The sequence below is a fragment of the Eriocheir sinensis genome, chromosome 67 (assembly GCF_024679095.1).
Source record: "Eriocheir sinensis breed Jianghai 21 chromosome 67, ASM2467909v1, whole genome shotgun sequence".
In the NCBI taxonomy this organism is placed as follows: Eukaryota; Metazoa; Arthropoda; class Malacostraca; order Decapoda; family Varunidae; genus Eriocheir; species Eriocheir sinensis.
The window spans coordinates 752501-779917 of NC_066575.1; the positions used below are offsets into that span (position 1 = coordinate 752501).

At 45.1% G+C, this 27417-nt stretch overlaps 1 protein-coding gene and 1 long non-coding RNA gene across 3 annotated transcripts in view; one reads left to right on the top strand and one right to left on the bottom strand.

Annotated features, from left to right (window-relative positions):
* The window catches only part of LOC126987899 (uncharacterized), a 380175-nt gene that overhangs the window by 184190 nt on the left and 168568 nt on the right, over positions 1 to 27417 (bottom strand). The window lies entirely within an intron of this gene.
* LOC126987898 (uncharacterized) overlaps positions 1 to 27417 on the top strand; it is a 65720-nt gene that overhangs the window by 32034 nt on the left and 6269 nt on the right. Inside the window, exons 1-4 of one of the 2 annotated variants that reach the window (XM_050845398.1) lie at positions 9105 to 10098; positions 15219 to 15261; positions 16464 to 16590; positions 18534 to 18646. In XM_050845398.1, the coding sequence (XP_050701355.1) occupies positions 10088 to 10098; positions 15219 to 15261; positions 16464 to 16590; positions 18534 to 18646 (294 nt within the window). In that variant the 5' untranslated portion in view covers positions 9105 to 10087. Of the gene's footprint in view, positions 1 to 9104; positions 10099 to 15218; positions 15262 to 16463; positions 16591 to 18533; positions 18647 to 27417 lie in introns of those variants that run through there. The other variant, XM_050845396.1, reaches the window with a different exon arrangement.

Here is a 27417-nt window from a genome sequence, read left to right on the forward strand (position 1 = left end):
ACGTCACATTTCTTGAACTATCTCTCGTCTTATTATAGGCTTCCCACCCTCCTCCTCCTCCTCCTCTTCCTCGTCTTCCTCGTCTTCTCCTCGATGGGGCAAGAAGATAGCGGACGTGTCCAAGTTGGGATGTGTGATGGGGCTTCGATGGCATCACGATACACGTCTAATTCCTCTCATTCTTCTCCTGACATTTGCGTTTGTACCCAATTGTGTCGCTGACGAGGAAGGGGTGCAGGGGTGGGTGGTGAGTGAGGGTGGAGTGGAGGGTGGAGGGGGGAAGGTGGGTGAAGGTGGAGAGGGGAATGGGAGATGGGTGAAGAGGTATATGAGAGGGAACAGAGGTAGTAGAGTAAGGTAAGGTAAGGTAAGGTAAGGTAAGGTAAGGTAAGGTAAGGAGAAAGAGAGAGAAACGGAACAAGAGTGGTGGATTAGTTTAGGAAGGGTGAAGATGGGTAGGGGTATGGGAAGGGTGAATGGGGTGAAGGGAGAGTAAGGTAAGAGGCGGAAGGGTGAGAAGTGGAGCAAGGGTGACAAGGGTGACGGTGCAGGGAGGTGAGGAAGGTTAGAGAGAACGAAGGTAAGGGAAGCGGGTAGGGGGAAGGGAGAAAGGGGTGAAGGGATAGTAAGGTAAGGGGCGGAGGGGTGAGAAGTGGAGCAAGGGTGACAAGGGTGATGGTGCAGGGAGGTGAAGAAGGTTAGGGAGAACGAAGGTAAGGGAGGCGGCTAGGGGGAAGGGAGAAAAGGGTGGGTGAAGGGGCCGAGTGATGGGAGTGTCGTGGGACGGAGCTGATAAAACTCTGCTTAAGATGCAAATTTATGGCGATGAAGAGAATTTGAGAGTCGTGTGTATATCATCAGTTATCGAGTTAATTATCTTATTCATTAGGGGAACAGGGCGGGCCGGGGAGGTGGACAGCGCTATTAGATCGTGGGACACTGGTAATTGTAGGAGCGGTGGTAGTTAAATGATTAGCGGAGGTAGTAGTAGTAGTAGTAGTAGTAGAAGCAGAAGTAGTATTAGTTGGGGTGAAAGTATAGTAGACGCAGTAAAAATAGTAGAAGTAGTATTAAAAGTAGTAGTAGTAGTAGTAGTAGTAGTAGTAGTAGTATAAGTCTTAGTAATTGATTTTGTGAGGGTATTTAAACTTGTAGAAAATGACAAATCACTTCCGGGAAACACTATCAACTTCAGGAAGCAGAAACACGTGCTGAGATTGTCCGATTCCTGTTACTGATATCCTTATTGTTGTTTGTGATGGAGGTTACTGGAAAGGAGGAAGTTTGTGGAGATAAGGGCGATGGGGGTTGTTGTGGCTGACAGCGTTGTGGAAGGTAATAGTGGAGGTAGGATACTGGTGGCTGAGACTGTGATAATAAAGCTCAGTGGAAATTTAATACAATCATCTCTCAGCGAACATTAAACAATCATGATACTGCTGAGTCTCGTAACACACCGAAGACACATCTAAACCGCAGCCCCGCGTGACAGGCAGCTTTAAATATTAACTAATTGACAGCATGGAGGGTGAAATTACGTATTACGCTAAAACCACATAAAGAGCAGACACGATGCCGGTATTTGAGGGCTAATTAGTAAAGGTGAGAACGGATCTACCTGGCCAGCTCTGGAACTTAGCCAATACAGAGGCGGCCCCGGGCAGCATGTTAGCGGCACGCCTCTCCCCCTTCCTCTTCACTAACCTCCTCCCACTACAACCCCTTCACCTCCCCCTTCCCCCACTACTTGCACCAGCCACCTTGCCATCCCCCTGCCCCCATTTTTGCATCCCTTTCAAAGCCCCAGAAGGAACAACAGCAAGAAGAACAGCAGAAAAACTTGGGGGAAAGGAAAAAAGTGAACGTGAGATTGATATATTAGACATTGTTTGTAAAGGATTTAGTTAAAGATTTTAGCTATGGAAAAAAAGTGAGTAGTATAAAACAGCGTGGAGAGGCATGATGCAACTCGCTTATTCTGATTATCTTAGAGTAGAGGAGGAGGAGGAGGAGGAGGAGGAGGAGGAGGAGGAGGAGGAAGAAGAGAAGTAGAAGGAACTGGTTTTGCTGTTTTAATTTCTAATTCTTCAAATGGTCGAGGATCACACACACACTCACACACACACACACACACACACACACACACACACACACCAGGACTTTAACACTGTGCCACTTCTTCCCTCCATCCCTCCACTTCCTTCCTACCTCCCTTCCTCATCTGTATCAGCAACCCCTCCTCCTCCTCCTCCTCCTCCTCCTCCTCCTCTCGCCCTTCGCCCTGATCACTTCGTCCTCGCATGCTTTACAAATCACCTGGAGTAAAGTTCTCTCTCTCTCTCTCTCTCAGGTAACTTTTTGCGCCCGTTTATTGATCTACATTTAATTTCAATCATTTATAGGTCTTTTTTTTTTTGTATATTCGAAGTTGACTTTGTTCGCTTTTAAAATTTTGCTGCGAGGATATTCACTTTTCTTTTCTTTTTTTTTTGCCTCTTTGTTGTTGTTGTTGTTGTTGTTGTTGGTGGTGGTGGTGGTGGTGGTGGTGGTGTTGGTGGTGGCGGTGATGATGTTTTTGTTATTGCTTCTGTTTTTATTTTGTTATTGTTGTTGTTGTTGTTGGTGGTGGTGGTGGTGATAATGATGGTGGTGGTGGTGATGTTGTGGTGATGAAAGAGGCTGAGTGGTGGAGTGGCTCGTTATTTTGGTGGTATGATGATAGTGGAAGTACAAGAAGTGGTGGCGATGATAGAGGCGATGATGGCGATAGTGGAGGGAGTGATATGATGGCGATGTTGTTTTTGTAGTGTTTGTTATAGTGAGAGCGATAGTAGTATTAGCAGAGGCGGTAGTAATAGTAGTTGTAATAATAGTAGTAGTAGTAGTAGTAGTGGGTGGTGGTGGTGGTGGTGGAGATAGTGGTGGTGATAGAAGGAAAGTTGAAGGCAGAGGTGAAAGAAATGAGCGCCAGTACGTCTCGAAGAAGAAGGTGAAGGGGGAGGAAGAAGGGGAGAGAGAGGACGGAGAGGGGAGAGTGAGGGGAGAGCGCCGTGCCCCAGATAGAGGCCAAAGATATCAGTTGTTACCCAAGAAGCGTCTGATAAGGCCAGGTGGTGTGGGTTGCCTACTGGTATGTGGCCTCACCCCTTACTCCTCCTCTCTATCTATTATCTCTCTCTCTCTCATTTCATATTCTTTTATTTACCTGTTTTACCTCACTTTTATCTATCTCTAAACTATCTCTCTTTCCTTTCCTAATTTCTTGACCACATCTTTCACCCACTTTCCCTTCTAAAACAATTCTAACTCAATGTGAATCCCTTCCTTATGGCGGCGTCACACAGGGCACATTTCTCCCAACATGTTGCTTGTTTTCGCTGGTGATTATCGCCAACCAACATTGTTATGCCTCACTCTGTACCGACCCTGAACTGTTGTGTTGACGCCGCGCTCCAACAACAACAAACACCACGCCAGCATCTCTCCAGGAACTTTACCATGAATCGGAAGGATATTGAGGGTTTAGAAGATTGTGCTGCTGCATTGCATATAATGAATCATGTGCTACGACTGCAGAAGCGCCAGAAGAGGCAGTGTTCTCCATCTCAACAGTTTGTTTACCTCGCGACAGGCACAGACTCCGCCCAGTATACCATCACAATCAGTTGAGTGTAATAAATAACTTTACACAGTGGATAAATAAATCACAAACACATACTTGCACATGTACGTCGGTTTTTGGAGTGTTACAGTTGACAATTTGAGTAAATATGTACGATGATTGATTTTCAATTTACATGTCATTTGACCCCGATTTCTCCCAACCAACCAACCGCCATATCTTGTTGGTGGTTGTTCATTTTGCCCAACCGCCAACAAAAACGAGCAACATGTTGGGAGAAACTTGCTCTGTGTGAGGCCGCATTTACTCCTTCTTCCATCCATGTACCCTTATTATCATTGACCTTCCCTTCTTCTTTTCGTCCTGTCTCCCGTGTGAATCTTGCCTCTTCATTCTATCGTTTTCCTTCATCATCATCTTTGTTATCATACCACTCCTCCAACGCCCACCACCTCCTCCTCCTCCTCCTCCATCTTCGTGACGTCAAAACTACTGGCGGATGAGCAGGAGATAAGAGCAAGGAGCGCTATCTGCACCACCTGTATGCTGCCTCTGTTTCTGTCTCCCCCGCACGAAGAAGACCGTGTTGTGTTGACAGGAAACGGCCCGATATGACGCTCAACGCTATTATTGTGTATTTGTCACGTTCGTCTTGGGGAGTGATAGTGACGAAGCTGATATATGTATGTACTTAGAAATAGGTCCAACTTTCCGTGTATATAAACATTTGATTATAGTATATTATTAGAGCTTCCTGTGTGTGTGTGTGTGTGTGTGTGTGTGTGTGTGTGTGTGTGTGTGTGTGTGATGATGGTTACACAAAAGAAACGCGCCACTATCTTGTATCCTGTTCGTGCGAGGTTATCTTTAAATACTCCCATGGACTTAATTATTTTCCTTCTTCTCCCCCCCGCCCCCCTCCCTGTCATTCCCTCGTTGCCTTCCCCTTTTTTCTCCCCTTTGCCTACCTCCCTTCCCCTTCTCCACGGCTCCTTTCCCTCCCTTATGTAATTTTTTTTTCATACTAAACCTAATCCTTCATCTCTTTCCCCTTACTCTATATCTCTACTTTCTTCCCTCTCTATTTCCCATTCCCTCTCTTCTATTTAAATCCCTTCTCTTTTTATCTAATCTTCTCTCTTCCTCTCCTTCAACATCCCATTACCTTTCAACTTTCCCCTATTCCCTTTCCTCCTCACCCCTTCCTTTCTCTTCCTCCCCTCCCCTCAGTTACCAATGACTCTGCACTCTCCTAACCCCCCACTCCATCCCCTACCCTATCAATTCCTCCACTCCCCCCTCCCCCATCCCTTCCCCCTCCACACCTTTACCCATACCCATACACCCCCCTCACCTGCCCCTCGCCTGGTTCTGACGCAGGTGTGTTCGTCGTGTAATCAGTAATAAGGCAACTTGTCGTCAGTCGTGCATCGGCGGCCCGACAGAAGTAATTGCTCCATCCTTACCTGGAACAGAAGCATAATCAGGCGTTAATGTGTGGCGTAACAATTTATAAGTGATATGATTTGTTTTCCTCCCATGTACGGGCGTGACACTGAAGTCAAGGCAAGAAAAACATTTGTAGGAAAAGAATGTTTCACAGACGGTGTCCTCCAAAGATAGACAAGACGCGTCTCAGCTGAAGAAAGATGTAAAAAAAAAATATTACTAACAATAATGATAATATTGATAATAGAATAATAATGATAATAATAATAATAATAATAATAATAATAATAATAATAATAATAATAATAAACATAATAATAACGAAAATAATAACATTGATGATAACAAAGAGAATAATAGCAAGAATAAGAGTGTTGATATTAATGGCAGGATTTACGTACAAAAAATAAAAAAAACCTGTACATTATCTTATATATGTTTTCTCTCTCTCTCTCTCTCTCTCTCTCTCTCTCAAAGTATGGATTAGGGTTATAAAGAAGGTATTTGAAGCCGCCCACGAAACTCATCACGTTACTCATCGTGTTACTGACCTGAAACCACGAAGGAGAGGAAGAAGAGGGGAGAGAAGTATTGGAAGGAGAGTAAGGAGAGAGAATTGGAGGGTGGAAGAAAGGAAGGACGGAAGATGACTAGCGAGAGAGAGAGAGAGAGAGAGAGAGAGAGAGAGAGAGAGAGAGAGAGCGTGTGTGTGCGTGTGTGTGTGTGTGTGTGTGTGTGTGTGTGTGTCGGAGTGGGTCAGGGTGAGAGGTAAGGAGTAAGGGATCTTTCACCATCAAGTAAGGAGAAGAAAACACGACAACCAAACAGCCAGCCTTTTAAAGTACTGAGCACGGAGGAGGAGGAGGAGGAGGAGGAGGAGGAGGAGGAGCGTGAAGAGCAAGAGTAGGAGAAGAGAGGCAGAGATAACGCCGTACAACATGAACAAAACAATAGAAACGAAGAGGAATAGAAAACGAGGGAGCGATGGACCTCTTCATATTATAACAGAACCGTGGAGAAAGCAGAGCGGGAAAGAGGAAGGATAGAAGAAGCTGAGCATTTGGAGAAAGAGGAGGAGGAGGATAGAAGAGGAAGAGGAGGAGGAGGTCATTAAGAGAGCCCCGTGGTGGTCTTTCTCAGGCGCTGCGTCGAGGCGGAATGAGACTGAAGATAAAAGTTTTCCCATCGATAACCCGAGGAGTAAATAATAAAGATGTTATCGATGTACCAGCCCGGACACACCCTCCTCTCTCTCTCTCTCTCTCTCTCTCTCTCTCTCTCTCACTAAATACGCTCAACACACTCCCTTGATCGCAATCTTCCAAAGTCCTTCGTTAACTCAGAAAGAACAAAGGAAGGCTTGGATTTTACTTTATTTTCCCTTCTATGACTTCACCTTTAAAGTTAGACGCGTGAGCAACCCTTTAAAGAGAAAACGAGAGAAGGAAAAAGAGAAAAAACCTAAAGAAACTACCGCTAAAAGAACGTTTGAATTTTACTTTATTTTCCTTCTCTCTTCTATGACTTCACCTTTAAATACAAACGCGTGAGCAACCCTTTAAAGCGAAAATGAGAGAAAGCCTAAAGAAACTACCGCTAAAAGAACGCTTGAATTTTACTTTATTTTCCTTTCTGTTACTTCACCTTTAAATACAGACGCGTGAACAACTCTTTAAAGCGAAAAAGAGAGAAGGAAAAAGAGAGAAAGCCTAAAGAAACTACCGCTAAAAGAACACTTAGATTTTACCTAATTTTCCTTCTCTCCCCTATGACCACCTTTAAACACAGATACGGGAGCAACCCATAACAAAACCAAGGAAAGGGGAGAAAGAGAGAGAGAGAAAGCCCCTCCCCTTAAAAGCAAAAACACCGCTATCCCTTTAACCTCAAACGCAAAAACCAAACTACTAACAACCTATTTTCACTTTTTATTCCCCTCACACGTCCTTACCAAGTCTCCTCGCCTATTAGGACGCTATAAGACCATGGCCGTACGGACCGATAAGCGCCGCAATATCGTTCTTACCTAACCATTTGCGGACCAACAAAAGGGTTTATCGCCGGTGCTTGAGAGTGAAGGGTCTGCGTCCGCTGCTGGTGACGGAGACAGAAGCCCTCGCTGTGTTGCCCCCGTAGGTGACGTGAAGAGGTGACGATAGGGACAAACAGGTATGACGGGCCTGACTTGTGGCGCCTAATAGCAAAGGTGTGGGTTTGGGGGTGCTTAAAAATGAGGGAGTTGTTTTGCTTGCAATTTCAATCTCTCTCTCGTCCTGTTCTGCTTCCCTTGCGAACTTAAAGAAGAAAGAACGCGTCAGTATATATAGAAATTACGATTAGGGTCTGACTTGTGGCGCCTGATAGCAAAGGTGTGGGTTTGGGGGGTGCTTAAAAATGAGGGAGTTGTTTTGCTTGCTATTTCAATCTCTCTCTCGTCCTCTTTTGCTTCCCTTGCGAACTTAAAGAAGAAAGAACGCGTCAGTATATACAGAAATTACGATTAGGGTCTGACTTGTAGCGCCTGATAGTAAAGGTGTGGGTTTGGGGGGTGATTAAAAATGAGGGAGTTGTTTTGCTTGCAATTTCAATCTCTCTCTCGTCCTCTTTTGCTTCCCTTGCGAACTTAAAGAAGAAAGAACGCGTCAGTATATACATAAATTACAATGAGGTCTGACTTGTGGGTGATAGCAAAGGCAGTGTGCTTAAAATGAGGGAGTTGTTTTAGTTATATATACATAAATTACAATGAGGGAATAGTCTGAAGGGATGCGAGGTAAATGTGACACGTAATGATAGGTAGGATGGTAAAAATAAAGAAGAAATAATAGAGAAAAGGAGAGAATAGAGAGCATGAAGAGGAAGGGAAGGGGATAACATGAAAGGATGAGAGGCAGGGGAAGCAACATAAAGATAGATAGAATAGTAAGAGAAAGGAGAAGAGAATAATAGGAAGGCAGGAAAATAAAAGAGAACTTGAGGAGGGAAAGCAGTATAGAAAAGGAAAAAAAAGTGAGAATCGGAGACTGGGGAAAGAAATGACGAAATGAGGTGACGAAATGGAAAATGAGGAAGGAAGAATGGAAGGAGATTAAGGAAAAAAAAAGAGAATCGTAAGAAGGAGGAAGTGGAGAGTTGGATGCTGAAAAGGGAAAGTAATGAAGAAACGCAATGGGAAGAAAGGAATGAAAGAGGGAAGGAGGATAAGGAAAAAAAGAAAGAGAAATGTAAGAAGAGAAATAGAGGTGAATTGAATAGAATGGGATTGCATGCAGGATGAGGGAAGGGGATGTTGTGGGATGGCATAAGGGGGAGAGAGAAGAAAGGTGGGAGGAGGGGATGGAGGAGGGAGGGGGGGATGAGGAAGAGGAAGAGGAGGAGACACATTGCATCACCTGGCGTCACACTCCTCATCTGTTCAAGGTAACTTTTGCAATACGCGTGTTTTCCTCCATTAGTTCCGGCATGATGCAACGACCTCCACTCACCTCAGCTCATCTCCCAGTCATCTTCACTCATCTCCACTCACTTCCACTCGTTTTTGCTCATTTCCTATTCATCTTCAACACTTTCCACTCATCTCCAATTGTATGTCATCATCTCCAGTCATCTTCCTTCATCTCCCATGCATCTTCACTCATCTTCTCGCACTTTCACTTTTCATTCTCATTTCCTACTCATCTTCAACACTCTCCACTCATCTCCAATTGTATGTCATCATCTCCACTCATCTTCCTTCATCTCCCAAGCATCTACACTTATCTCCAGTTATCTCCACTCTTGTCCATTCATGTTCCACTCATCTCCAATCATTTCTACACATGTCCACTTATCTCCAGTCACGTTCAGTAATTTTTAGTTCTATCCATTCATCTCCAATCTCTAATAACCTTCAATCATCTCTCCTTGCATGTGCTCGTATCTTATTCGTCTCACTTATCTCTAGCTTGTATTTCCTCGTGTGTGTAGTGTGTTTCCCCGCAATCTTTATTTTAGTATCTACGTAAGGTGGCCGGAAATTGCGTTGGTTCGTGGTTAAGTTTGAGCCTAGCCATGGAAATCTCCTTCAGTACTTTTTTTATCACATTTCCTAGATTATTTGTACATTTTCTTACGCCTGTCCAATGTTTCGACACGCTCTCTGATGGTAAGTCTCGTAAGTTCATAATTGCGTAGTTGCGACTTTCTATCCATGGTTAGTGGTTCTCAGTATTCCTCGTTTAATCCCGTAATGCCGTCAGAAATTATATGCCCAATACATCCTTATCTGTGGGGTCCCCCATTATCTCGCCTCCTCCCGACGTGCGTCTGTGGCGGGGCGGGGGCGTCAAGCGTGATAACGTTCCAAGAAGCCGCTGATATATACATTCAAGAGACGCATCCAGACCCTCAGTTATGCCCAGAACACGCGTCGGTCAACACCTCGACCTGAGCTCACACCCTCAAGTTATCAGTGTGTGGTGTGGTGTGACGTGGTGTTTGGTGTTAGCTTCCCCTCAAGGACGTGCGGGTAACCGAGTCTCACCTTCACCGTGGACTGCAGGAGGAAAAAAAGACTGGTGGTAGCGGCTCGAGGCACACACACGCACACGCAGGCAGTTTTGGATACGTTCCCTGCCACCACGCACGCAACCCTTCCCCCCACGCCCCCACACGCCCCGTCCTGCATCCGTCACCAAGGGGACTGACCGAGTGATTGAGAGGTCTCGCGTTTCCTCGCCCGCTGATAAGGACACAAGACGCGAGAGAGAGGGGAGAAGAGAAGGGAGAAGGGAGGCGAGAGGGGAGAAGGAACAGTGGTGGTGATTGAGCCATAACTGCTAGATAGACCATCCCCACTACTACTACTACTACTACTACTACTACTACTTCACCATCCTCCTAACGGGTACCAAGGAATCACAATGTGGGCCGCGGCAAAACACACCCGGCCCCTCCACCACCACCACCACCACCACTCCTGCCGCCTTCCCCTCCCACACCTCCTCCGCCTCCCTCTCTCTCGCCACGGGACCTGTAATGCCTAAAAAGTAGGTCACCTCATGGCACTCTTGACGTCACCATATGGCTCTGTCCCTTATTCTATGTGACACTTTACTTTTTTATCGTTTCTTATCTTGATATATTTATACTTTTCTTTGCAAGTGAGTTTTCAGCTTAATGGGTGTTTGTCCTTCAGCATATACGTGTAATAACTGTTATGTTGACACGGATACTTTTCTTGTGCTCATGTTAAAAAAAGGTTATTTCGTTTGTCACTCATATTTATTTTGATACTTATTTCTGTCTCCGTTTCTCAGATATAGATTCAAAATTATTACTGGGGTGGTTAGGCGTAGGGGAGAAGCGGAGGATGCAGAGGATTCAGGCGAGGGGAAGTAAAGAGAAGGGGATGTTAGGAGTAATGGGGAAGGAGTGTGGATGTTTAAGGAAAGGCATTGTTGGTTAGGGACCCTTATGAAATTGGATGAGAAGAGATGGGGAGGCACAGGAGGAGGAGGGGGCGAAGTGATGAATGGCAACGTGACGACTGGAATATGTGGAGTGTTATGGGGAGATAATAAGGTGGGGTGATGGACAAGTGGTGGGAGGTGGAAGGCGGTCACAGTGATAGGGATGCGGCGAGGATAATAGGGAGGTAAGGGAGGTGGGAAGGAGGAAGACATTGGACGGGAAATAAAGAGATGAGTGAAAGAGGTATTGAATAAAATGCTATTGTTGTGGGGTGGAGAGACAGGAGAGGGGGATAGAGACAAGAGGGGAGAGTCTGTGAAGGTGGAAAGGTAGGGAGGGAAAGAGGTAAAGGTGTAAGGGAGGGATGTTTATGGAAATGTAAGGTAGAGGAAGGTGGAGAATGGTAGAAGAGGAAGGTTTCTAGACGTGTAAGGCGGCAGGATGTGGAGGAGGTTACGGAAATGAGGTTTGTGGAAGGACTTGATGGAAGTATAAGAGTGGAAGGGAAGGTTTATGGAAATGAAAGATAAAGATGTAGGAAGATAGGGAGGAAGGTTTGAGGGCGTGTAAAGTAGCAGGATGTGGAGGAGGTTAAAAGGAAAGAAGTACACAAGAAAAGTATGAGAGAGGAAAGAAGGAAATATGAGAGAGAAGGAAGGGAAAGTGAGAGAGAAAGGGAAGAGATGGGTTAAGGGAAATAGGAACAGATCATAACGAAATGTAAAAGGGATAAGAAAGCTGAAGATGAATTACTGTAGGCCAGATAGGATAGAAGAGGATAATTCAAATACAGGTTGAAGTAGTGTGGATAAGAAGATGAAAAAAAAAATAGTGATATCGTCGTGGACAGAACGGTGCCAGATTATCGTACTCAGCCGATTATATTTCCCGACTTCCTACCCCTAAACTGTCTTCTGGGCTCCAATAACGAAACTCATTTATAGTTATCGTTAAAAGAGTTAGATCCTGATGTTTCTTGGCAATAGTCAGGCGTCAGAAACCGGTAAATACTATGCTCTGAGTACGACAATCTGGCAACAGTGGTGGACAGCGAAGTGCTAAGGAGGAGGGAAGTACAGAAGGGAGTGAGGGTTGTGGCGGCCGAAGGAATCCGTCCTTAATACAGGTTAAGGCAGAATTATATTTAGCTGACGTCAAAGTGTTGTGTTGTGGTATAAAGCGAGTCATGGCGGTTACTGCGGTTGTATTGTGTTACCAACTCTCTCGCTCTGTCTCTGTCTCTCGCTGACCATTGTAACGCGTCTCTGCACACCTACGGCCCGGCCATTGTTTTCTGGTCTTTATCTAAACAAACTCTATGGGATGGAAAGATAGCGATGTGTAGGGTTATTAAGATTGAAAACAGGTGATGGAGCATAAAATATAAAGCGTTTAGTGTCCGTAAGGAGGAGGAATGAGACGAAAGGATTGGTGAACAGAGCAGAGATAGTGGAAAGAACGAATGGGAGGCAAAAGGAGAATGAGACAAAAAAAGAATGAGACAAAAAAGAATGAGACAGAAAAGAATGACGAAAAAGAATGAGACAAAAAGAATGAGACAAAAAAGAATGAGACAAAAAAGAATGAGACAAAAAGAATGACCAAAAAGAATGACCAAAAAGAATGACCAAAAAGAATGACCAAAAAAGAATGACCAAAAAGAATGACCAAAAAGAATGACAAAAAAAGAGACAAAAAATAAATGACAAAAAGAATGAGACAAAAAAAGACAAAAAAAAAAAAGAATGAGACGAAAAAAAAGAAAAATGAATCACAAAAAAATAAGACGAAAAAGAATGAGACAAAAGGATAGGTGAACAGAGCAGAGATAGTGGAAAGAACAAATGGGAGAAGAGGGAAGGTATAAGAGGATTGACAGAGTAGAGGGAGTGGACAGTAACGTATGGGGAAGAGGGGTGGTAAGAGGAATGTAATGGACTGATATATACGAGTAGAGGGATGATGGGATGGGTGGATAAAGGAGGAGGATTGAAGGGGATGAGGAAGAGACACAAGCGCATATAGATGAATAGGAGTACAACGATAGTAGACAGAATGAACAGGAGATGAGGAAAGGGACAGGATGATGAGTAAAACGAATAGCAGAATAGGATAAATAGTGCAAGGAAAAGGGTATTGAAGAAGGATGGATAAGAGAGAAGTAGAAGAATGTCTTGAAGAGGGATGGACCAAGGAAGAAGGAATAGATCACAACGAAATATAAAACGGGATAAGAAAGCTGAAGATGAATTAAGGATAGGCTTATGTAGGTCAAACAGGACTTAGGAAGACAATTTAAGTACAGGTGAAACTAATGTGGATAAGAAGAGAGAAAGAGGCACAAAAAATAACCCTTGTAGATAGATAAATAAGTGATGTTTAGTGTAGATTGAGGTGTTTATATGGTAGATAAGGATTGGCAAGAAAAATAATGATGTGTAGGGAAGATAGGAGGAGGTCACATGGATAAGATAACATAGATGAATAGGCTTGACAAGGATAAGGAGAACGGGCAGACACGTGTAGGGTAGATACGACCACAACGCATAGTAGAATGAATATAGGGAAGAGGGGATGATAGCAAGTAGGGTAGTTAGGGCCTGTATTGGTAAGGTAAGGTAGATATGTGTTAGTGGAAGGGTAGATAAGAACACAATGCATAGGCGAACATAGGGAAGACAGGTAGGGCAAGTATAGGATGGTTAGGGCTGCGTCAGGGAGGTAGAGCGAGCCTGTATTGGTAAGGAAAGGTAGATGTGTTAGTGGAAGGGTAGATACGAACACAATGCATAGGCGAACATAGGGAAGACAGGCCTGTAATGGTAAGGAAAGGTAGATGTGTTAGTGGAAGGGTAGATACGAACACAGTGGAAAGAACATAGGGAAGACAGGTAGGGCAAGTATAGGATGGTTAGGGCTGCGTCAGGGAGGTAGAGCGAGCCTGTATGGGTTAGGTAAGGTAGATGTGTGTTGGTGGTCGCGTCGGGGGTGGCTCTAGTGTTTGTCGTATCAATATTGACCCACCATCACTAGGCACTAGCCCGGGCAAGTCACCCCTATCTGTCTGCCTCTTCCTGGGGTCGTGTTTAAATCCTTGCCTGGCTGTAGTCGTAGTGGAAGTAGTCGTAGTGGTAGTAATGATATAGTGGTGAATGAGTGGTATGATTGGTATAGTAACGGTTGTGGTAGTAGTGGTATGGTGGTGGTGGTGATGTTGGTGGTGAGATTGTGATGGTAGAGGATGTAGCTGTAGTATGTTGATCATGGTGGTGATTGTGTGGTGGTGATGGTGGTGGTGATGTGACAGTGATGGTGGAGGCATTAGCAATAGTATGGTGGTCATGGTGGTGGTGATGGTAATGGTGATGGTGGTGGTGGTGGTGGTGGTGGTGGTGGTTGCAATAGCGGTGGTGGTTCCGTGGCAAGAATTTATTTTACGCTTTGCAATATCTTTCTTTAATCTTCTGATCATTATCTTTTTCTCTCTAAATTGTCTTGCTTTTATTTCTCTATCTCATAATCTACAAAATCCTTAAACGCTATTTTTTTTGTACACTCTCGTCATCTTTATCGAAAACTTCTACCCTGAATTATTTTGCGCTATGTATTTTTTTCATTGATTTATTTACCTTTATTTCTCATTCCATTATTTTGTGGTGGTATTTCTAGCTCGACTTTATTTCCGTGTGTCATATATGCGAAGGGATACATTGATTGATTGGTTGACTGATATCACCGCTGTTATTTCCATATTATCTTTTACCTTATCAAAAATTTTCTCGTGTATTTTCCTACCTTTACGCTAAACAACTTTTCTTCCTTAGCACAAAAATGCTCCTCTGCTGCTGCTACTACTACTACTCCTACTACTGCTACTACTACTACTGCTACTACTCCTACAACTGCTACTAGTACTACTGCTAATACAACTACAACTATTACTACTACTACTACTCCTACTCCTACTACTACTACTACTACTCCTACTACTGCTACTACTACTACTTCTACTACTACTTCTACTACACCTACTACTACCACTGACGCCCCTCCTTCTCACCTCCTTTCCTGTTTTGGTTCTGCCTCCTCCGCCTCGCAATCTCCTATTTTATCTCCGTCATCTTCTTCCTTTTCCTCTCAAAACAAACTTATCATTAATATTTTGAGAATTCCTGGACACACACACACACACACACACACACACACACACACACACACACACACACACACACACACACACACACACACACACACACACACAGCGAGAGCGAGAGAGAGAAAACCTGAAGAAAAAAAGAATCAGTACAGTTTCTTATCGTCACCCTGATTTGCGAGTTTTGCTAATCAGTTTTATCTTGTCTTTTTCTCGAGGGCGGTGGAGTTCTTCGTGTTCTCCCCTCACACATAGACCAGTATTCCTAAACATTTCAGGGGCACAAACCCACATTACACAAGTCTTTGGAGGAGGTTGTGTTAGTGTTTCCATGGGTAGTTTCAAGAGCCGATATAGTGACGGTTTGACAAGGTTACTGCACCATGGACGTAATAACACTCATGAGAGTCCAACTAATCTCCTCTGTGGCCTTGGAAAATAGTTATTGTAAGAACCAAAAGAATCTGAATATACGAACCATAGAATATACATTGTTTTCCTCGTATTACTGTATTACTAACGATGTATTTCTTCTCCTTACAGACTGACATACCTCGCTGTTTGCCTGCTGGTCCTGCTGAATGTGGTGAGTTACGTGTGTTTATAATCTGAAATATTCCTTCTCTGAATATTTCCTCTTTCACATCACCTGTTTCCTTTCTATTCCTTTTCTTCGTTTTTTTCTTTACCCTCCTTCCTCTGATCTTGAAATCTTCCTCCTCTCTCTCCACCTGCCTCCTTTCCATTCCTTCTCTTCGTTTTTTCTTTACCCTCCTTCCTCTAATCTTGAAATCTTCCTCCTCTCTCTCCACCTGACTCCTTTCCATTCCTTCTCTTCGTTTTTTCTTTACCCTCCTTCCTCTAATCTTGAAATCTTCCTCCTCTCTCTCCACCTGCCTCCTTTCCATTACTTCTCTTCGTTTTTTCTTTACCCTCCTTCCTCTAATCTTGAAATCTTCCTCCTCTCTCCCATTCGTTCCTCCCATCCAGCCCTTCTCTTCTCTATCATATACCTTCTTCCTCTAACCTGAATCTTCCTACTTCTTTTGATCTATCCTCTTTCCCATCACCTTCCTCTCTTCCGTTCCTTTCCTTCTTTATTATCTTCTTCCTTTCGCTTGTGTACCCCTCCCCTTACTCCTCTCATGCAATACCTGTGTTATGATGTTAATTATTTGTATAGTGCGCAGAACGTTTCCTATCTCAATGAATCAAATATATATAGTCCGAGGGAGAGGTATATCTGGTTTGTACAATTTTATATTAAGCTTTGTAGCCTTCCTTAATACTCTGTCATCATGCTGATATAAATGCGTAGCTGAATATTGAGTTAATGCTATTTTAAGTCCTCTGTTTTATTTGCTATCCATTATTTTATCTTATCTTCATTTACAACTTATTTTTGGCTTTCACATAATTCCTTGCATGTCCTGGAAGCTTTATTTGTCTGTCTGTCTGCCTGTCTGTCTGTCCCTGTCTGTCCTTTGCTCACTGACAGTCTTCCCATTTGTGTGTGTGTGTCTCTGTCTTTGTCTGTCTGCCTGTCTGTCTGTCTTCTGTTTGTCTGTGTATGTTTGTCTGTCTGTGTGTCTCTGTTTCTGTCTGTATATGTATCTGTCTGTCTATGTATCTCTCTCTCTCTCTCTCTCTCTCTCTCTCTCTCTCTCTCTCTCTCTCTCTCTCTCTCTCTCTCTCTGCCCTTCACTCCCTCTCCCTCTCCTTAAGTATCTATGTAACTCTATGTAGCACCCTCCATCCAAGCCCCCAACTGACGCCTCCCTCCACCAGGTGTCAACTATGGGAGGAAGCAACGACGACTACAAGTATTACTACTCAACGCTCCCGAGCAACTCCTCTCTGTGTCTCTCCTTTAAGAACAACCGGTTGACAGACTGTTGCAAGCAGGATGACATGCGTAAGTACCGAGAGAGAGAGAGAGAAAGCGGGGGAGCGAGAGGAAGGGAGGGGGGAGGAGGAAGGGGAGAAATGTGTGGGCTTATCTGTATACGCTGGTGACAGATTGGCGGACAGGGGACGAGTGGTAGAGGACAGACCGACAGGCGATATGAGCGATAGAGGAATGGATAGGCAGAGGGCGAGAGAGAGAGAGCCAGAGCCAGAGCGAGAGCGAGAGAGAGAGAGAGAGAGAGAGAGAGAGAGAGAGAGAGAGAGAGAGTACTGGGAGAGATAGAATAATAATAGCGAATAATTCAAGCCTTTTCGGTCGTCTTTTCTCCTTCACAAGCGACTAAATAAGCTGTAAATCGAGACAAATGGAGCAAGCAATGACAACGATGTATAAAACTCTCTCTCTCTCTCTCTCTCTCTCTCTCTCTCTCTCTCTCTCTCTCTCTCTCTCTCTCTCTCTCTCTGTCCCCTGGGAAGAGTGACACTTAGATGGGCGTCCCTCCACCCATCTTTTTATTCGTTTCAATACACGCTGCCCCGAAGAGCCTAATCACAGCCTGGCATACAGATGGAGGCATTAGACCCTCACTCGTTTATGTCCAGGTGTCAAGCTTAACTTAGTGGACAGGTGTGGTGGTGGTGGAGGTGGAGACGGCTGCGGTGGAGTAGAGGTGGAAGTAGAGAGAGAGAAAGGGAACGGGTGAAAGAGAGAGAACAAGTATGAGAGTATAGAGGTGACCAGGTTAGCGCGTGTGGTGTTGCCGGACTAGGTTAGTGTGTGTGTGGCTTAGGGCCATATTTTTAAACATTTCTGCGCCCAAGAACACGTATTTTACTAGTCTTTCGTGGGAGTTTAAGGCATTTCCAGGGGTACTTTTATGACCCTGGTGGTAGTCTGAGCCTTCTTCTGTACGGTGAACCTAAAAGAACACTCATTAGAACTCGATAGCCTCCTTTTTGGCCTTTGGAAATATTGGTGTGAGGGGTGGGAGCATCTGACAATACCAACCTTAGCTTCTTTGGTATGCGTCTCCGCTATGAGTTCGACGCCAGGTGTGGGGGTGATTGATGGCCCTCCAGAGTGATAGTGCCGTGAGGGATTGGGATGTTAGTGACGCTGATGTGTGGAAGTGAAGGGTGGAATGTCGCTCGTTTAGGCTGGAATGCTGGCCTTGTTGAGCGGATTATGGTACACACACACACACACACACACACACACACAACTCCTCCCTACCTCCCCTAGTACACAACCCCCTACCCCCACTACACACGCACACAGACAAAATCCCCCCACACAGTCCCCACACACACACTCCAAACACTCCCTTATGCCCCCCAGGGAGACGAGGAACACCCCAGGAAAGGCAGGCAAGAATCAGGGGCAGTGGGCATAAATCCTTCATCCTGGGGCGCTCTTATCTGGGGAAGCATCCGCCTCTATCCCCCAGTTAGCGTCCCGCCGCTGACGTACACTCATCTTGATTTCCGAATTTACTCTCGTGTTTATTTTCGAGTTTATTAGACGCGTGTGACGGCCGGGAAGGCGTGGCCGCGATGGGATAAAAGGCCTTAGGGAGAAATTGCTGTACGGTGCTAATAGAATGGAATAGCGATGTCTGTCTTTTGAGGTAGAGGAGGAGGAGGAGAAAGAGGAAGAAAGAGGAAGAGAGAGAGAGAGAGAGAGAGATTAGATAAGGTCACTGGATGGATAGCTAAGTAGGACAGGTTAATAAGGAGGATGGGACTAGGATTATCAGGCGGGTAGGTGGGTGGTAAGTTGTGGTGGTGGTGGTGGTGGTGGTGGATAGTAGTCTGATTTAATCGACACACACACACACACACACACACACACACACACACACACACACACAGACACACACACATAACCAGTCAATCCTTCCACTTTAGTAATCGTTCTTTTTTTCTCTCTTCTCTTCCGTTTTGCAACAGAACGAATCTACATCCACAAGACGTCACCCGAGACGGGGTTCTTCCATATAAAGGACTACAAGAAGGTGCTTTGCTACGACATGAAGAAGAATAGGTTCAAGCTGAAGAAAAGAGTAAGTATCTATATTTTTTCCTGTTGTAGTGAGTGGAGGAGGAGGAGGAGGAGGAGGAGGAGGAGGAGGTGATGGTGGGAGAGGAGCAGGAGGAGTTTGAGGAGGAAGGGATGAAAGTGGTCCAGTGTTTTCGTAAATCCTCATCCATCACGATCTTACACAAAGAATTGACGGATCAGAGGTCCCGTTCCTCCCCCCCTTCTCTCTCTCTCTCTCTCTCTCTCTCTCTCTCTCTCTCTTGAAGCAAAAAGGGGGAAACTGGCGGTATATTTCGGAAGTGTGGATAATGGGACAACATTGCTAAAGGAAACAGAACTACTAGGAAAGGGTTGGATAATAATAGATTTAAAATATTATGGTGGAGATGGAACAGGGGTGCAGAGAGAAGGGCCATCGCAGTACAATAGGACCATGAGGTTAGGTTAGGTTAGGTAAGGTGTCGTTAGAGTCATTTCAGATTGCGTTTGGTTAGGTAAACTGAGGTGGAAAAAGAGAACGAGCTATTACTAGAACATAAGAGAATAGGCTGTAGGCTGATGAACGACCAAGGAGCTGCGGGCAATAGGAGTAGACAGGAAAGGAACGGATAATCTTGTGCAATAGATGTTTGGGATACTGGTGTAGGGAAAAGCTAGAGTAATACCATTGGGAGTGTGGAGCGAGGAGGAGAAGAGGAGTGTGTTGCATATCTGTCCGACGAAAAAAAAACTATGCATGGCGAGTTTCTTCAGGGTGGTAAAAACGGTAAGGTATTGCCCCTTGGCGTAAAAGGAGATAGCACTGCATGGACGGTAATTTGAGGGGGAGGGGGTTGAAGTGAGATAAGACTAAGCAGGGAAATACTGAGATAGGGAGGGAGGGAGGAGACAAGGAGGGATGGAGGTACCGACGGGGTAAGGGCGGGGCAAGGGAGCGTCCTGGGGAGTTGCTAGATGGATAAGGGCGCCCAGGGTGACCAGCAAGGGCGGAGGGGAGGGAGGGAGGGAGGGCCGGGAGGTGGAAACGAGGATAGAGGGAGGAAAAACGAGAGAGAGAGAGAGAGAGAGAGAGAGAGAGAGAGAGAGAATAGCAGTTTGTGTCGTAAATAACATATCACACTCCGGTTTCCCGTTTTCTATGCATGAATTTGACTCCTATTACTCAAAGGTTTATGACAAGTGATCTATTCGTGTAAACATTGGAAATATTTCAGCTGCTAATATTTCTAATCGTAAACTTGGCTCATTGGAGGAATACCCATGAAACTAATATTACCTGTTATTAATACAGTTACCTGGCACGGACGCTCGAGACTCCAATGGTAGGGAAAGATTATCAACACAGACGTGGACAAAATTCTTATATTCGTGTAACCTGATTATAACGCTCTTGATCCTGTTACTACTACTACTACTACTACTACTACTACTATTACTACCATCACTTTACTACTACCACTACTACTGCTACTACTACTACTACTACTACTACTTTCCAGGTTACTAAAGAATAAGATAAAATAAACTTATCCTTGTATTCAGCTCTTCCATTATTTCTTCGGATAAACATTAATATAAACAACAATAAATACTCTCGTAAGCTGCATCTTTTCTTCATTAAATCCGCTGGAGAAAAAGGAGAGGTAATAAAACTCGTGAAATAAAACGTAAGAATGCCTGGAATCCACATAAGCCCTCATTAATCTACTTTACTTATTCGTCTCTCACAATGGTATTAAATCCTCTATACCGCGAGATAGCATTAGCAAGACCCTTTCCTCCCTCCTTCCATTCTTTCGTACCTTTCCTCCGTCACTCCTTCCTCTAACTCCTCCTTCCTCTACTCCGTCCCTCTCTTCTCTATCCTTCTCACCACACATCAGATTCATTCTTCCTCCACTTTCCTCAATATCTCTTTCTTCCCTCCTTTTCTTCGTCACTTCTACCTCTACTTCCTCGTTTTCATCTCTCCTTCCATCCCTCTGACTCTTCTTCCTTCCTATCATCCTGGCGTAGAGCAGAACCCAAAACATTCGTCTGTCTGTCTGTCCGTCTGTTTGTTGCTCGCTCGCTCGCTCGCTGCATCTCCCTACTCCTCACAGCCTTTTATTAGCTCTGCCGCCGCCGCCTCCGTCTTCGCCCCAATCTACCGCCTCCGAGAGATCAAACGAAACCCTCCCGTCGCCGTCCCAACAAAAGGCCTTTACACGACTGAAAAATGGCCCCATGATGCCTTTTGGGACACTTCTGAATAGCCCAAGAACTCTCCACGGACCACTTACTACCGTACCTTACCCTAAGTGCGTGTGTGTGTGTGTGTGTGTGTGTGTGTATCTATGTGTGTGTGGTCAGATCCGCGGAAGAGATTGTGGCATTGTTTAGTGTGGCGGCCATGAGGGTCGTTTAAAAGGTACTAATGGCCGCTCTATTGACCTTTACTGATGGACATCGAGCTACTGGAGACGGGGAAGGGCCGAGGCTGGACGGGGCGGGGCGAGAAGAACTAGGTAAGGCTGGGCGAAGTAGACCAGAGTAGACGCCCACCAAGGTATGATACGAGCACGGCAGAACAGGAAGGTGACAGAGTAAAACAGGCAGGGGAGCCGCAGGGGAGGATAAAGTAAGGCAAAGAATGGGATGCTACAGCGGGGCAGGGTAAGGTGGGACATGTTAGGGAAGGGCGGGGCAGGACTGGACGAGCCGGGATAAGACAGGACAGCACGAGGCAGGACAAGGAGGGGGCAGGGTAGCTCAGGCACGGGTAAGGCAGGGTCAATGCTCTTAAACGTGCTCCCATTACGACGATCTCCCGAACTATTGAGCAGGTGTTCATGGGTTATTACGACTATCTCCCAAACTACTGACCAGGGGCCGGATTCATCAAGCCACTACAAGACCGGTCGTTGGTAAGTCTTTTAGTAAATCTGTCCTCTACGAATGATCCTTGTGTTTAGGCTGCTCCGATGACAGTGAATGAAGTACAGGCCTGGTCGACACTTCTTTCATTGCCATTGGAGTCGCTTTAAGATCAAGAGCGTTCCTAGATGATGGAGTTACCAGAAGACTTACCATCAACAGGTCTCGTAAGTGGTATGATGGATCCGGCCTCAGGTGTTTATGGGTTATTACGACTATCTCCCAAACTACTGACCAGGTGTTCATGGGTTATTTTCCCGTTCACGGTGCAGAAGTCTGGTAAAACTATCACTAGAATCACAAAACCATGTAAATCCAAACAGCTTCTACGAGAGGCTTTTCAAACAGACGAACTGAGGTGCCGATGAGTTAAAGAATACGGGTTTGAAAGGGAAGAGTGGGTAGGGGATGGGAAGGAAGGGCAGACCACAGAAAGCTAAAGCAGGGTAGGGCAGGGCATACATTACTGTTGAAAAGACCCCCTGACACACCCTTTCATGATCTTATGCTTGCAGTTGACTCCCTAAGAAAGAGATAAAAGCTTGAGGGAAGAGACTTTAACTTACCTTACAGAAGAGAAGAGAAGAGGAGAGGAGAGGAGAGGAGAGGAGAGAGAGAGAGAGAATCCAGTCACTCTCCCTGCTGGACGCTCAAATTGATGTTTATTCGCGAAAATGTGTATCCTTGGAGCGTTTTGACACATGCGTCTCACCGGGCAGACACGAGACTTCTCTTTACACACGTGACTGAGAAAAGCTTTGGCAGGTTGTCTGGAAGAGGCTCGAGAAGAAGAAGAATGCGGTAGAAGCGGAGACGATTCGTGATAGAGATAAACGTTAGGAAAGAGCTTCAAGAGTACTACACCACGATCTCAAGGAGTCTAGTGCGAGCAAAACAGAGGTTGAGGAGATTATTGTACTAACAAGATAGTTTTTGAGGAGATGAAGAAATAGTAGATGGGAAAGAGGGATTGTTGATGAAGATAAAGATTGGGAGATGGCTTCAAGATGTACTACTAGATCCAAGAGAGTCTAGTTAGGGAAGAAAAGAGGGTACTGAGGTTATTAAGAAAGGAAGGAGGTACTTTTGGGTGGAGGTGAAGTTTTAGTTGTGGGAGAGGAATTTTTAATGAGGAGTGATGCTGAGAGATGACTTCAAGAGGTACAATAAGATTTCAGAGAACATAGTTATAGACGAAGAAGTGGCGAGGTTATTGAACGAAAGAAATACAACTGAGAGGAGGAGGTAGCAATGAAGTAGGTCAATGAAGATGGTGGAGTTGAGGTCGAGTCTTGTCCTGAAAGTAATGGTGGACGATGAAAAGAAAAAATGACCTCCACACACAATAATGAAGGAGGCACTCGAGAAAGGATGTACCAGAGAAGTAGGTCAACGAAGAGGATGGAGATGAGGTCGAGTCTCGTTCTAAAAGTAATGGGGGACGAAGAAAAGAAAGGACCTCCACGCACACTCACTGGGTCATTTCCGTGTTTGTTCGCCTCTCGTGGGGACAAATTTCTCCCCACTTAGTGCATGAGGACGCGAAGTGGTGTGAAGAGAACTTGTGGGGAGGGGAGATAGGAAGGGATGGGTAGGAAGGGAGGGAAGGGGGAGAGGAATGAGTGGAGATGGGGAGGAAGGACATGAGAATTGATGGGGAGAGTGGTAGTGAGGATGGAGGATAGGTAAGGAAGTTGGGATGGGTAGGAGAAGGAAGAGTGGAAAGGTGGACGGTAGGGTGGAAAGAGGGAAGGGATGAAGGAGGTGGAGGGGTCGTTTAGTCTTTTTTTTCTCTTTCAATTAGTGTAGTTTTTTCTTTGTTTCTCTCATCCATTCTTTTTTTCTCTTTGTCCTTCGTCGTTTCTCTTTAATTTAGTCCTTTTTCTCTTTCAGTTATTCAGTCTTTCTTTCTGTCTCATTCAGTCTTCCGTTCTTTCTTTCTAATTGTCTCTCTCTTTCTTTCTCTTTCATTTAGTCTTCCGTTTCGTAAGGGGGAGGTATGGAGGGGAACAGGAGGGAAAGGGTCAGGAGGTGGAAGGGTGAGGGAGTGATGGGGAGTCTTGTGGAAGGGGAAGGAAGGGGGTTGGGTGGGAGGAAAGGGTGAAGAAGGGAGTGGTGAGGGAAGTCGTGTAAATGGGAGAAAGGGGCGAGGAAGGGAGGAGTGGGAGGAAAGGGTGAAGAAGGAAGTGGTGGGGAAGTCGTGTAAATGGGAGAAAGGGGCGAGGAAGGGAGGAGTGGGAGGAAAGGGTGAAGAAGGGAGTGGTGAGGGAGTCGTGCAAATGGGAGAAAGGGGCGAGGAAGGGAGGGGTGGCAGTCTTGTGGGTGGAGAAGGGTGTGTGGGGAGAAGGGAGTGTGAGGAGGGAATGGGTGGTGGTGGGGAGGGGGGAGGAAGGGTAAGGTTCATCTCGTACCCTCTAACTAATAAATAAGTCTTCCTTAGGTCAGGTCATTTCCTTCATTATTTTTCCACTCTTATTTATAGGCAATTTTTTTCTATTACTACTTATTTTTATGCATTGCTCTCCATTCATCACTGTCTATCTTAATTATTCATCTCTCGCTATTATTTACTTCTCTTTATTTATGCAAGCGTGTCGCATACCACACTCACATCCTCTCTCTCTCTCTCTCTCTCTCTCTCTCTCTCTCTCTCTCTCTCTCTCTCTACCCCCCCCTCTTTTCTCTCCCTCTTCCTCCCTTCCACCCTAATCCATCGTTGTGTCTTTGTTCAGGGGTCAATAGGGGTCACGAGAGGTCACACTTGAGGTCACACTTCCAGGTCACACTTGGAGGCCGCGCTACCGGAACGAGACTTTTGAATGGTGACCCTTTTCTTCTTATACATGTCCCCTTCCTCCCTCCCTCATTTTCGGCGTTTTTCTCTATACCTTCCTTTTCTCTATCATTTTTCCTTCCATCTGCTTCCTCTCCTTCCCGTTACCTTTCTCTCCGTTTTGATTAATCTCCTATTTCCTTTCTTTTCTCTTTACCACATTCTGCTTCTTAATCTCCTTTTCATTTTCTTTTATTTCATGTATTTTACTTTTTTCCCTTTTGTTTTCTACCTTCTCTCGCTACCGCTTCCTGTCCAATACCTCCTTTCAATTTTCCTAATCTCTACTCTTTTTCCTATCCCTTGGCCGCCTCCTTTTTTCTTTTCTTCCCTTTCCTTTACTTTCTTTCCTTTTCCTTCCGTTTCTCTATTTCCTTTCCCTGCCCTTCCTTTCCTTTCCTTTCCTTTCCATTCCCCTCCCTTTCCTTTCCTTCCCTTCCCCTCCCTTATCTTTCCTTTCCTTCCCTTCCCTTCTCTTCCCTTCCCTTTCCTTCCCTTCCCTTCCCTTCCCTTCCCCTCCCTTATCTTTCCTTTCCTTCCCTTCCCTTCTCTTCCCTTCCCTTCCCTTCCCTTCCCTTTCCTTCCCTTCCTCTCCCTTCTATTTCCTTCCCCATCCTTTCCTTCCTTTTCTTTCCCCTCCCTTCCCTTCCCTTCCTTTCCCTTCCCTTCCCTTCCCTACTTCAGGCGTGGCAGATGTTTGTTTGCACCGTGCCCTGAGTTGAGGGACAAAGGGAAGGGGTCAAAGGGATCCTTAAAGCACAGACAAAAGAGAAGGTGTGTCAGACAACCGTGGGAGCCTTCAGGTAAACACGTAGGTGAGAGTGGTGGCGACGGTGGTGGTGGTGGTAGTGGTGGTGGTTGTCGTGGTGGTGGTTGTCATGGTAATGGGGAAGATGGTGATATAAAAGGAAGGGGTGAAAAGTGCAAAGGCAAAATGTTATGTAAATTTGACAGCCAGAAAGTCATTAGAATAAAATGAAGATAACGCGCATAAAAAGACAAACAGACAAGTCGATGCTGGTGGTGGTGGTGGTGGTAGTGGTGATGGTGGTGGTAGTGGTGGTGGTGGTGGTGGTGGTGGTGGTGGTGGTGGTGGTGGTAGTGGTGATGGTGGTGGTAGTGGTGGTGGTGGTGGTGGTGAAGGAAAAAAAATATAAAGAGGAAATATTTGTAAAAGAAGTAAAAAGTAACATTAAATTATTTGAAAAAAAAACAATAAAAAGGGACGATGAGAGAGAGAGAGAGAGAGAGAGAGAGAGAGAGAGAGAGAGAGAGAGAGATATTTTACTCATTTACCCTTTCCTCCCTCTTCTCTCTCCCCTCCCTTTCAATGATATTGATCGTACGGAAATTTCTCAGTATGAAAAAAAATCGCATTCGTTGTGATATCATAAATAAATACAACTGGAATAGAACAAAAACAAACAAAAACATGTCAAAAGGAAACAGGAAAGAAAAGAAAGAAAGGAAGCAAACACAAACCCACAGAAACAAACAAACAGGAGGGAGGCAGGACGAGGGTGAGGGAGGAGGAGGAGGAGGAGGAGGAGGAGAAAACAAAAGCCATATTATGAAACATTTTGGCGCCTCAACACACACATTTTACAAGGCTTTAGTAGGATTTTTGGTTATTTCCTTTCCCTTCCCTTCTCTTCCTTTCCTTTATTTTCCTTCCCATCCCTTCCCTTCTCCGCCCTTCACTTCCCTTCTCCGCCTTTCCCTTCCTTTTCCTTTCCTTTATTTTCCTTTCCTTCCCTTCCCTTCTCCGCCTTTCCCTTCCCTTTCCTTTCCTTTATTTTCCTTTCCTCCTCCTTTCCTTTCGTTTTCCTCCCTGGTGACACTCTGACCCTTTTTCTGCGCCATGAACCTAAAAAACAACACTTCACCAAACTGATCAACTTCTCGGCCTTGGGAAATGGTGGATGTTAGGGGCGGAAGCGTCAGAGAACACGACCCTAAATATCCTAAATGGCTAGAGTGAGAGATGGACAGCCTTTAAACCCCCAAACCCAAACGATAATAGCAATAGACGACAACCTTAATCCGGGAAGCTTTGGTCCGCCTCCCGTTGTTCCTTTGTTTCCTTGCGGCTGGGGATCAAAGCAGCCGAGAGCGACACACCTTCCCCTCACCCCAGCTGACGGCCCACTGAGGTTTGGGGTGACGGAAATCCCTTGTTAATCCGCCTAATAATACGCTTCTCGACACGCCGGGACACGGGCCGCCACCTCCACGGGACACCTTAATTTGTATACCTGCGTGAAGTGTTACCTGGATTTGATTTGATGTCTCGTTTTCTGTTTGTTTGTGTGTGTGTGTGTGTGTGTGTGTGTGTGTGTGTGTGTGTGTGTGTGTGTGTGTGTGTGTGTGTGTGTGTGTGTGTGTGTGTGTGTGTGTGTGTGTGTGTGTCAGACAGGCAGACAGACAGGCAGACAGACAGACAGACAGACTCAGACAGACAGACAGACAGACAGACAGACAGACAGAAAAACAGACAGACAGACAGACAGACACAGACACACTAATAAGGACAGACAGACAGACAGACAAACAGACAGACAGAAAATTTGTATCTATACTCAGCGGAAAATCACTTCGTACATAACAATCTCCTGGTACTCCTCAATTTTATGTAACAGCTTGATAAGGGAGATTCTGTAACTGAATGATATAAACACTTACCTATTACTGCTATTCACATAAGTCAGAGAATAATGAAGGAAAAGTGAAAAAAGAAAAGTAGGCAGTGAAAAGCGTATGAGGGTCAAGGACTGAATTTAAGAGTTACAAAGAAGAAAGAAAGATAAAAAAACAAAAAAGCAGAGGAGAAAAGTTACTGAAATATGAGGAGAAGAAGGGAAAAAAGTATATCTAAAGGAGGGAAAAGAATGAGAAAAAGGGAGATAAAGGGGAAAATCAGACGGGGAAAGGGAGAGAAATAATGATAGAAAAAGGAGGGTGATAGAGGAGAATGCGGCAAGGTAATGGAAATAGACGAAGAAAACAGAAGATAGCAGGGAAGGGAAGGGGTTGAGAGAGGTATG